Source organism: Oratosquilla oratoria, chromosome 13, assembly GCF_046742065.1.
Source record: "Oratosquilla oratoria isolate Oo_2021 chromosome 13, ASM4674206v1, whole genome shotgun sequence".
NCBI lineage: Eukaryota > Metazoa > Arthropoda > Malacostraca > Stomatopoda > Squillidae > Oratosquilla > Oratosquilla oratoria.
In genome coordinates this window covers 52,141,202-52,153,961 of record NC_134789.1, presented here as the reverse complement: position 1 = coordinate 52,153,961, position 12,760 = coordinate 52,141,202, and the positions used below count along the sequence as shown (strand labels likewise).

Sequence of the window (12,760 nt, the reverse complement as noted above, 5' to 3'; positions counted from 1 at the left end):
GATTAAGCTGATTTCAGACTCCTTTCACAAGAGCCATTCCAACTCACCCAATGACTCGACAGGCATTTCTCATCCTGCATACCACCTTACCAATTCGACCTATGGCTTGGTGGATAGAACGGTCCTGGAATAGGCCATTAAGTTTGAACTGAACCGGGTTTAGCTGATAATGAAGTTAGCTTGGCGTATAACACAACAGAATCTACACATCCTGCCACACACGAAGAAAAAAATTAAATAAAAAAAAATGTAAGAGAGTTGTCATCATAGAATGGATGTTTAATTGGAACAAAGATGGAAGAGTCGTGATAATGGAAGCGAATATGGAAATGCCATGAAAGGGACGACCGGTCTGGCGGTGACAACTTTTATTACGGCGCGCGCGAATGAAAATAGTGGGGAACCACTTTGACCCGATAACGCTCCCTTTATTGATTTTTTTCTGCCTATCTATAGGCAATTTTATTCTGCTTTGGTGATCGGGATGGGCAGAGTGGAATAACTATTGAATGAGACTCTACTTTGTTCTGAGTCTTCTTGGTTGAATTTTAGTCACATGCATAAAGGAAGTGAGTTCATTGATACATGGTGGAAGAGTAATTAGCGGGAATGGAGAGGATGAGGAAGAGTAGAAGTTGGATGAAAAAGAAAGAGGAGCTGGGAATGGAGAAGGACGAGGGAGAGAGTGGCAGAAAGTGGAGGAGGAGAAGGAGGAAGAAGTGGAATGTTGGAGTGGTTCATACATCAATCCCGTTAACGATAACAAGATCTGGAAATTATGCCTTCGCGCTGAAGGGGATATCGAGGTAGATTCTATCCAGCCAACACTGGCAATTTTACGTTTCTTTAAGCCAAAATCTGGCGGTTTTGTATCGCCAAGGGGTCAAATTGTGGACAACATATATATATATATATATATATATATATATATATATATATATATATATATATATATATATATATATATATACACACACATTTATGTTATCTGGAGACTTTCAGGTCCAAAACCTTTCAGGATTTTTTTCCACATGGGCTGTCTTTCAGGAATTGCTCAGAGCAAAATATATACAGCAAGTACATCTCAGTGTTAAATAAAGTCCATCACCTTGTTGAATATATCACCATGTTAGTTAGTTATATAATCATGTTAGATATATTACTATTTTAAGTACATCACTATTGTATCACTATATTATATGTATCACCATGAGAAGTATATGACCATGTTGAATATATCACCATTTTGAGTAACCTTGTTAATCATATCACCATTGTATCACCATGTTATATGTATCACCATGCTAAATATACTAACTTGCTAGATGTATCACCACATTAAAAGTCTTAAACGAGATCATTTGATTATTCACATTGTGATAACAGAACTATAATAGATGATAATAGTGTCTAATGAATAATATATGAAAAATCATAGAGTAGATAATAGTAATTTAGCTATTCATTGTTTAACAACTTTTGTCGTAGATCACCCCTCAGATGAATAAAATTCTCTGGTCAATTTTTTACAAATAATGTAATCAGTTCAGCTTAATCAGATTAGCAGAAGGGAACTTCGTGTTGTCATGGTTGCCAGTTGTTGTAAAATTGTTGGCAGGTGTCAGCATTAAAATTCCCAACTTTTTTGACGTAATCAGTGTTGTCCGGGTACTGTTGGCACAGCAACAAAAATCGTCATAAAAATTACGACGTCATTCAAATAATGTTGTCTGAAATAAACACAGCTGTCAGCAACGTAGTTACGTCATAAGAATAATGTTGTTGGGAAAAACTACTGGCAGCAGCGGAAGCACCGATTTCACTGGTGTCACCAGCAGAGATGGTGGCAGGAGACGGGAGTCAGCCTGGAATGTGACAGCAGTAAAGACGACAGAACTCGTTGGCAGCTGTGATGGCAGGCAGAGCGACACGCTCACAAGGATTGCATCAACACTTGGGGCCGAGATGCAGACGCCGACGAGGAGGTGGAAGTGGGAGTAGAGGAGTAGGAAGTGGAAGTAGAGGAGTAGGAAGAGGAGGAGAAAGAGATGGAATTGGAGGACCAGGAAGAGGAAGAGGGGGAGAAGAATATATAGAGGAGGAGAGAAGGTAGGCGAGGAAGGGATGGTAGAGGTACTGGGAGTAGGAAATGGAATGTTTGCAGAAAAAAATAGGGAAGAGGAAGTGGAGGAAGAGGAGGAGGATGCGGAAGTGGAGGTGGAAGTAGAGGAGTAGGAAGAGGAGGAGAAAGAGATGGAATTGGAGGATCAGGAAGAGGAAGAGGGGGAGAAGAATATATAAAGAGGAGGAGGGAAGGGTGGACGAGGAAGGGATGGTGGAGGTACTGGGAGTAGGAAATGGAAGGTTTGTAGAAAAAAATAGAGAAGAGGAAGTGGAGGAAGAGGAGGAGGAGGAAATTGAAGTAGAGAAAGAGAATGGCAAGGAGCTGGAAGTGGAGGAGGAAGAATACGAAGTTTAGATGGAGTGGTGGAAGAAGAAAGTGGGATGTCGGGGGAGGAGGAGGAGGAAAAGGAAGTGGAAGAGAAAGAAGGAGGAAGATGAGAAGTGGTGTTAGGGAGGGATAGATTGTTGATTTAGGGGAGAAGGGAGAAGAGGAGGAGACGGACGAAGGGAAGGCGGGTAAAGATGAGGAATGGTAGAAGAAGGAGGAGGAGGAGGAGGAGGAGGAGGAGGAGGAGGAGGAAGAAGTAGAAGGTAAGGAGAAGGAATATGAGGATACAGTAAGTTATAGGGAAAGGAGGAGAAAGAAAGTAGGAATAGATGGAAGAGGATGAATAGGGATTAGATCAGAATTAGGACTGGAATGTTCTGAGAAAAGGAGGAAAAGAACAAAAAATGAGAGTAACTGAACCTGGACGAAGGTTTAATGGGAAGGTGTATAGAAACAATTTCTCCAGATGTTTAATTTAAAAAAAAAATCCTGCACAAGTGACTGTGAAACATTAGGTTGTAAGATTCAATAAGAAATGCCTAATTCACACCCTTGCAGTTTATATGTATTTTTGTGCATTTTTATTCTATTTTTCCATTTTATAACTGATTTTTATTTCCTAATCTTCTGCAAAAGCATTTCTTCATCTGTGGCGGGAACTCTTCACTCATTTCCTCGTCTTCAGATTATCAGTGTCCTTTTTCACAATAGATATGCATCACTTACAATTTCAGGTTCCTGATCATGGCACATCTAGAATAAAAAGTTATTTCTTTTTACATTTGATTCATTCATGTCATTCATTTATCATTTTATCTGTTTGTTTATTCATTTGTTTACTTATTTATTTCTTTGATATTTTATTTATTCACATATTGATTTTTTATCTATTTATTTATTGATCTATCTATCTTTATATATTTGTCTGTTAGTTAACTAATTAATTCATTCATTCATTTATCTATTTATTTACTATTTCTGGAGAATACAAGGCGATAAACATGGACAAGAACTCTTAATTCTTCAATTCAGTGACGTCAACTGATCCGAATGTCATTTGATGGATGACACCGTGCTGAAAGTGGTAACGCTGCGCTGTCTCTTGGCGCCAAACGATTTCAGCGGCTCTTGGCGCCAAGCGATTTCAGTGTCTCTTGGCGCCAAACAACTTCAGTGTCTCTTGGCGCTTAGCGACTTCAGTGTCTCTTGTCGCCAAGCGACTTCAGTGTCTCTTGGCGCCAAGCGATTTCAGTGTCTCTTAGCGCCAAACGATTTCAGTGCTTCTTGGCGCCAAGCGACTTCACTGTCTCTTGGCGCCAAGCGACTTCAGTGTCTCTTGGCACCAAGCGACTTCAGTGTCTCTTGGCGCCAAATGACTTCAGTGTCTCTTGTCGCCAAGCGACTTCAGTGTCGCTTAGCGCCAAGCGATTTCAGTGTCCCTTGGCGCCAAGCGACTTAAGTGTCTCTTGGCGCCAAGCGACTTCAGTGTCTCTTGTCGCCAAGCGACTTCAGTGTCTTTTGGCGCCAAACGATTTCAGTGTCTCTTGGCGACAAGTGACTTCAGTGTCTCTGGGCGCCAAGCGATTTCAGTGTCCCTTGGCGCCAAGCGACTTAAGTGTCTCTTGGCGCCAAGCGACTTCAGTGTCTCTTGTCGCCAAGCGACTTCAGTGTCTTTTGGCGCCAAACGATTTCAGTGTCTCTTGGCGACAAGTGACTTCAGAGTCTCTGGGCGCCAAACGATTTCAGTGTCTCTTGGTGCCAAGCGACTTCAGTGCCTCTTGGCGCCAAATGATTTCAGTGTCTCTTGGCGCCAAACGATTTCAGTGTCTCTTGGCGCCAAACGACTTCAGTGTCTCTTGGTGCCAAACGACTTCAGTGTCTCTTGGCGCCAAGCGACTTCAGTGTCTCTTGGCGCCAAGTGACTTCAATGTCTCTTGGCGCCGAACGATTTCAGTGTCTCTTGGCGCCAAGCGACTTCAGTGTCTCTTGGCGCCAAGCAATTTCAGTGTCTCTTGGCGCCAAGTGACTTCAGTGTCTCTTGTCGCCAAACGACTTCAGTGTCTCTTGGCGGCGAACGATTTCAGTGTCTCTTGGCGCCAAGCGATTTCAGCGTCTCTTGGCGTTTGTGGGTACTTTCTCTAACTCACATATTAAGCACTCGGAACATTTTATCAATAAAATCAATAGGCACAATGTTCTTGTTAATAGTAAATTGCTAAGCCTCGACATAGTCTCTCTCTTCACTAACGTCAATACAGAAGAAGTGCTAAATTTCTTGGAAACCAAACATCATCCACACCAAGATCATTTTCCTTTGCCTATTTCTAAAATCATAAAATTAACTAAATTATGCATCACAACTAATGTATTTTCTTTCAAAGATCATTTTTACAGGTAAAAGTTTGGATGTGGTATGGGTTGCAATCTCTCTCCTGTCCTATCCAATCTTTATATGAAATATTTCGAAACCGTGTTGCTACCAGACATAAAGCCACCCGGTATGATCTGGTATAGATATGTTGATAACATTTTTACTTTTTTGGGATGATAGTTGAGGACCATTTAATGACTTTTACATCAAACTTAATAATATGTCACACAGTATTAAATTCAAAGTCGAATAGGAAGAAGACAACCGTCCGGGACATTTGTCCTTCACGGTCTACAAAAAGCCCACACATACTGGCAGCTACTTACATTTTATCAATTCCCATCCTGAAAGGGTTAAACAAAGTGTTGCTTTGGGCCTCTATATAAGAACATTAATAATTTGTAGCGGCTTATTTTTAGATCATGAATTAGAAAAAAATAAACTCACAATTGAACAAGTTAGGTTACCCAAAATGGTTGTTGACAAAAGCCCCTAGCAAGGCAGAAACTAATTATCATAAGAACTCTTCCCAAACAAAGATACAACACAATTGGGATAATAACTGCATAAAAAATCCATACAATCATTTATTGGACGAAGTATCTAAAGTGTTACCACAAGAGAAAATTAAATTAGTCTTCAATTGCCCTAATAACATTTTTCACAAAATAGTGAATATACACCATAGACCCAAAGTAGATAGTAACTCTGGAGTGTAGAAAATACCATATAAAGATTGTGATGAGGTTCACTGGGGCCAAATCGATAGGGACCTCAATACCAGAGTAAAAGAACACCAAAACCATATAAGATACGCACAAAGCAATTCCGCGGTCTTCCTCCAAACATCCACAAAGGATCACGGCATAGATTGAAACAACCCAGAAATTATCTATAAATCCAATTGTAGTTTTGGGAGACAAATAGTTGGATATTTTCTTATCAAACACCTGCCAAATTTTAATACTTCCAAAGGCCAATGGTCACCAGATTGCATCACAACTTATGCTATCAAGAGACTGTTGCCACCTATCTCGAGTCCGCCCCACCTCATATATGTATATTTACATATCAATACATATATTTATATGTTTATATGTTCAGATATATATACATATATATATATATTTATATATACATATATATATATATATATATATATACACACATATATATATTTTTATACACATACAAACAGATATATATATATATATATATATATATATATATATTGTTACAAACCTCTCTAAAGTACCAAAGGTTCACCGGCCTTGTGAATATCTGAAGTTTGTAACATCAAGGGAACCCTTAGACCCTATGTCTATTACGGGTTCAAACGGTCAAAAGAACTGAATAAGGTCGCCACCCGGTCGGACACCGGGAAAAGAAAATCAAACTAACTTAACTTAAAGAAATATAATTAAATAAATTATAAGTATGAAAGTTAATACAAGTAAAATGACACGAAAATAATATAACAAAGACACACTATTACAATTAAACAAACATGATTTTACATAATACATCTGACTTCTGATCATACATTTGACTTTACACAAAAGAATCAAGTTCGAAGGTTTTAACGGGATTGAATAGACGTAAGACCGGGTTACAGATCACCAAACAGTCATGAAATATAAGCTAATCCTAAGCCCCGATGCTACTCACTCCGCGTTCACTTATTATAGGGCTCTACAAAGCTAAGTCCTAGTAAATCTGGCTTGCTGCTATATCAAGGGAAAAGGGTACTAACCTCAAGGCTGGCATTTTGAATCTAACCCGTGTAGTAGGTCTAAGCAGGGTCTGGACAATCTTATAGACTCGTTGACCGGTGCGTGACGAGGCAATACGCTCGTAGCTCATTGGATACTACAAGGGGGGGGGGGGGCGGGATTTACCTAGCCTGACGAGCCTACATTGTTTAAGCGGGAAATACAAACGAAATATTTTTACGTCATGGCCTGTGACGTAGCAGAGACGCATGCGCAATGGACACTTGAATAATCAACATATTACCAAAAAAACAATCAATATTATTGTTTTGGTTAACAATAAGGTGGAGTAAAACGCTGAACGGCAAACGTTAATATATTGTACGAGAAGTATAATCTACGTCTTCACACTCTTTCACCACAGTCACGGAAATGCCCTGAACTGTACCCTATGAGCTCACGCTGAATACTGGTGCGTGACTACGCACCGGGTGGTCTGATCCAAAAACAGTTGCTACATCTAATTTATATGATTATTTTAATTATTCATTCGCACACAGAATTTTACATTTACACACTTTCAGTTACATGACAACTTCAAATTTGATAGTAATAAAGATCTATATCCCATTCACTCAACTTTCGCATTACAATTAATTTGATAATTACTTAAGATGTACCAATGGCAATTAATGGAAGTTCTGGAACATTCACGCTAACACGGATGTACAAACACATACAGAATTTCTAACTACGCATTTACTAAATCTACATGTAGCATATTGCTAACCAGATAATGAATACAATAATATTATTATAAACTAATACCATACTTACATTAATAGATACATACAATACATAGTAAAGAAAATACCTTACGGTGACATATTTGGACATAACCAAAGCAGCACAATACGAACACACGTAACATGACATCTCCTCGAAACAACAATTACAATTACATATTTGGCAATTATACATCGCAGATGTAACACCTCCCCACCAAAAGAGAAAAAATTCTTGAAAACAATTTTTTTCTTTACTTTCGGCAGATATGTGCTATGATCTAGACAGACAGTCTGCTATCACATTATTCCTCCCAGAAATATGTTTTACATCTAGATTATATTCTTGTAAAAATAGACTCCACCTAGTTAAGCGGAGGTTCTTCTCCTTGAACTTCTGAATATATTTTAAGGGATGGTGGTCAGTGAACACAGTTACATTTGCGCCAACAGGGATATATACATCAAAATGTTTCAAGCCAAAATAATGGATAATAATTCCTTTTCAATTGTGGAATACTTTTTCTGTGCCACATTCAGTTTTCTGCTGAAGTAACTCACAGGATGATCCACAGTGTCTTTAGCTTGTAATAGTACGGCACCAACACCAATGTTGCTGGCGTCACAATACAGAGAAAATGGTTTCGAGAAGTCTGGGGCCTGCAACACTGGAGCTGTACACAAAAGGCTCTTCGCTTGAACAAAAGCGGTGTTGCAAGACTCAGTCCACTGGAACTTGGCTCCTTTCTTTAGCAGGTCGGTTAAAGGAGCTATTAAGGAAGAGAAATTATAGATGAACATTCTATAAAAGGCAATAGTTCCTACAAAACTACGAATCTCCTTTTTGGTCTGAGGTACTGGAATTCTGAGAATGGCTTCCACTTTGGCCTGGGGCGGAGCCAATTCTCCTTGTCCGATCACATAACCAAGATAATGCACCTTGGCCTGAACAAATTCACACTTTGTTAGATTGAGCACCAAATTGGCAGACACTAACTTGTCAAAGAGTAAGGTTAGACGATCCAAATGATCCTGCCAAGTGTCACTATACACTACGACATCATCGAGGTAGGTTACACAACCAGGTATGTCCTCGGTAATTTTATTCATTAACCGTTGGAACGTGGCAGGGGCGTTGGTCATACCAAAGGGCATAACCTTACATTGGTAAGTCTTTCCCAATGCGGCGAAACAGGAGATAGACTGGGCACGGGGTGTCATGGGCACTTGCCAATATCCACGGAGCAGATCTAATTTAGTTATGAAATGTGCCCCTCCTACTCTATCTATACACTCTTCTAACCTAGGTAAGGGGTACGAGTCCCTTTTGGTCACTGTATTCACGCGTCGGAAATCGACACAAAACCGCTGAGTACCATCTGCTTTCGGAACTAAGATCACTGGCGAGCTCCACTCACTTTGTGCTGGCGTAATTAAACCGTGGGCCAGCATATAGTCTATTTCCTTCCTGATTATGGCTGCTATTTGCGGGTTGACACAATACAGTGCCTGCTTGATAGATTTCGCGTCAAATACATCAACATAATGTAGTATTAGGTCAGTTTTTCCAGGAGCATCTCGAAAGACCTCCTGATATTTACTTAACAAGGCAGTTAAGTCCTCCCGTTGTGCGGCCGTGAGGTGGTCCAGCTTATCCACTACCTGGGGCTACCCTCCTGGATTCTCCTTCCACGGCATCTCTAAGGTGGGGGAAATAGTGTCCTCATCTACTTCATGCATGAGAGAAACCGTACAAATACTAGCTACAGTTTCACCCACCGAGTTCGATTCCCTTTCTCGATACAGCTTTAGCGTATTTATGTGACATAATTGTTGATTCCGTCTCCGATCTGGAGTGGCAACAATGTAATTTAGTTCCCCAACTCGTTTCACTACCTCATAGGGTCCACTGAACTTGGCCCTTAAGAGGTTACCTTGAAAGGGCAGCAGGGCCAACACACTATCACCGAGATTAAATTCCCGTACTTTGGCATTTCTGTCATAGTGTCGTTTCTTTTTCTTTCTGAGCATTCCTTAAATTTTCTCTGGACATTTCCCAACACGCGGCCAACTTACCTTTCATGTCAGTCACCGACTTCAACATGTATTTGGAGGCAGAACTATGCCCTTTCAAGAAACATTCTTTCAGGACTTTAAGAGGTCCTCCAACCTCGTGCTCGAACACTAATGCAAAAAGCGAGAGGCCCAACGATTTGTTAGGTACCTCACGCACTGCAAACAACAGGTATGGCAAGGCTTGGTCCCACCCCGTATAATTTTCTAAACACCATTTCTTTAACATTGTTTTTAATGTTTGGTGGTACCGTTCAAGGGCACCTTGACTCTGAGGATAGTAAGCACTTGACGTCACTTTCGTTATCCCCAGTGCTCCCAAACTCTGCATAACCTCTCTAGATAAAAACACAGAACCCTGGTCTGTCTGTAACTCGCGAGGTAGTCCCCACTTCGTAAAGAAGCTAATCAGCTCATGCAACACCACTTTGGCGCGCACTTTACGTAGTGGTATCGCCTCGGGGTACCTAGAAAATGTATCCATCAAAGTGAGAATATACTCATGTCCCCTAGCAGTCTTAGGCAACGGTCCCACTATATCCACGATAACCTTAGCAAAGGGTTCCTCTCCTACAGGGATTGGTTTCAAAGGGGCTACAGGTACAGGTTGGTTTGGTTTTCCTACCAACTGGCAAGTGTGGCAAGTACGACAGTGCTGTGCCACATCCCTCCTAATTCCTGGCCAATAGAAATGTTGCCAGATACGGTCTAAAGTTTTGCGTACACCCAAATGTCCAGAAAGGGGACTATCATGCCCTAGTTGCAAAATTTCTTTCCGGTAGACCCTCGGCAACATCACTTGCCGTCTCTCGGACCACACTGCATCATCAGTGGGGCAGGTACTTTCCACCCATCGGCGGAATAGTACTCCTTCCTCCAAGTAATACTCCTCCGATAGTTCACTACGACTCTCTATTTTTTCATACAGTTCCCGTAAGTCGGGATCGACTCTCTGCAAGTCACTGAGACATCTTGTGCCCGCCTGTTTCTTTTCCATAAACAAGGGAGTCAAGTCATACACATCGGTTTCCCTTACTTGATCCTCCTGGAACAGGGGCTTCAGGTCAAACTCTGCTTCGACCTGGGTTTCCTCACTTGGGAGTTCTTCCTCGGGGTTCATACTGTCCTCACATTCAGGTTTTCCACAGTTTTTCCCACTCGAGACCCTTACTGGTCTCACCTGGTCCTTAGACCACTCCCTCTGTGCTGCCATCGCCCTCGTAACAGCGCAAACCGGAAATAACCCCGGGTGCGGTCTCTCAAGTTGCTCGGTCTCTTCCGAAACAACCGGTACCTCCGAAACTATGGGTGTGGGACACATCTTCCCACCAACCAAATCATTTCCTAATATAACATCCACACCTACAACTGGTAATTCATCTACCATCCCTACCATAGCCTGTCCCTCGTAGAGAGGCGACTGTAGGTCTATGGATACTAGAGGTACCTTGGCTAGGCCCCCTAGGGAACTTACCGTTACACTCCCTCCAACCACTGGACTTCTCACCAGACTACTCAGTATTAGGGACTGGAGGGCTCCAGAGTCCCGTAGGATGGTGACTCGTTTCCGGTCTCCTCCTATGGATATCCAGCCTTGGAATAAAAATGGCTGATATCCCTTTAAGTGAGGTTTAAGTTTACCCTCCAATTCATCTACTTTACCCCCATCCATCTCTGATGGGCTGTTACCTATATAACTCATCAATGCCACGGCTTTGGCTTCACTCTCTCCCTGGGCCTTGCCCTTAGTGGAGGTGCTCTCAACCTTATTTGTTAAAGATACGGGCTTGACACCTTCCATCTCTCTTCGTCTCTTCCAACAATCTCTCATTTGGTGGCCTACCCTTCCGCAATAGAAACATGACTTAATCATTGATGACTTACTACAGTCATCTTTCTTGACTTCTATGGATTTGGTAGGTGACCCACCTGATGAGAGCGAGATTCTCTGCCTATTTATTGCCAGGTCTCCTTTTCCCTTGTGAGTAACCGAGAACTTCCCTGCAGGTCTTATCAATTCATACTTATCCGCTAAAACTGCGGCCTCCTCCAATTTGGAGACTTCTTTTTCCTGAAGATACAATGATACCTCTTTAGGGATAGATCTCAGATACTCCTCTACCAGTAGCAGTTCAGCCAGTCTATCGAAATCTTTATTAACCTTGTTAGATCTTAACCACTGGTCCCACAATAAACGCTTTTCTCTACTAAACTCTACGTGTGAGATGTTAGGTTGTTTCCTTAGGTTCCTAAACTTTATCCTATATAACTCGGGAACGAGTTCACATGCCCTAAGGATGGCCGTCTTGACCATGTCATAGTCCTTCGCCTGTGCGTCCTCTAGGGCGCCATATACTCTCAAGGGCTTCCCTCTTAAGTTAGTCCGCAACAGCGCAGGCCAAAACTTCTTTGGCCATGAATAATCTTTAGCCATCCTTTCAAAAATTCTAAAGTACTGGTCCACATTGGATTCATCGAACTCAGGAAGCAACCTCGCATTCTGCACTACATCAAACTCAGGTCTCCCATTCACGGTTTGAGGAATTGGTAGCACTTGTTCATTCTCTTGCAATTCAGATTTAAGTTTAAGACACTGCATTTCTAATTTAGCCCTCTCAGTTTCTTCCCTTGCTATTTCTAATTTTAATTGTAACTCGCTTAATCGAGATTCGGTGTGCCGGGATTCACCATCAGCGTCACTACCTTCCCGATCATCTAAATTCGCTGAGCCGGCAGAAGCTTGTTCTGTCGCTCTCTCTTCATCTCTCGCCGGCACACTTTCGTCTCGATCATGCAACATTGCCACTACCATGTGTACTAACTCCCCTTTATTTAACCCGTGGGTCGAACTAGCTCCAAAATAATGTGCTATCAATTTCAATTCCGGTATGGTGAGACCTTGAATTTCCTTATCTGTGGGTTTTCCTTGTACAAATTCATCTACCTCGGTTTCGTTGGTTAACCGCATCTTCCTACCTTAATAAATCTATTATCACTGATCCACGTCGAACGTCTTTCCAATTTACCGTTAAATCCTGGCAAGGTCGCCAATTAATGTTACAAACCTCTCTAAAGTACCAAAGGTTCACCGGCCTTGTGAATATCTGAAGTTTGTAACATCAAGGGAACCCTTAGACCCTATGTCTATTACGGGTTCAAACGGTCAAAAGAACTGAATAAGGTCGCCACCCGGTCGGACACCGGGAAAAGAAAATCAAACTAACTTAATTTAAAGAAATATAATTAAATAAATTATAAGTATGAAAGTTAATACAAGTAAATTGACACGAAAATAATATAACAAAGACACTATTACAATTAAACAAACATGATTTTACATAATACATCTGACTTCTGATCATACATT

The 12,760-nt window shown here is 41.3% G+C and overlaps 1 protein-coding gene across 1 annotated transcript; it reads right to left on the bottom strand.

Annotated features, from left to right (window-relative positions):
* Positions 1-7,794: 7,794 nt before the first annotated feature.
* Positions 7,795-11,992, bottom strand: LOC143032237 (uncharacterized). Its single transcript, XM_076196706.1, has 5 exons — positions 11,357-11,992; positions 11,056-11,158; positions 9,397-10,971; positions 9,100-9,254; positions 7,795-8,829 (listed from the first exon to the last, which is right to left on the bottom strand). The coding sequence occupies exons 1-5, from the start codon at positions 11,990-11,992 to the stop codon at positions 7,795-7,797; spliced, it is 3,504 nt and encodes a 1,167-aa protein (XP_076052821.1).
* Between the last annotated feature and the right edge of the window lie 768 nt (positions 11,993-12,760).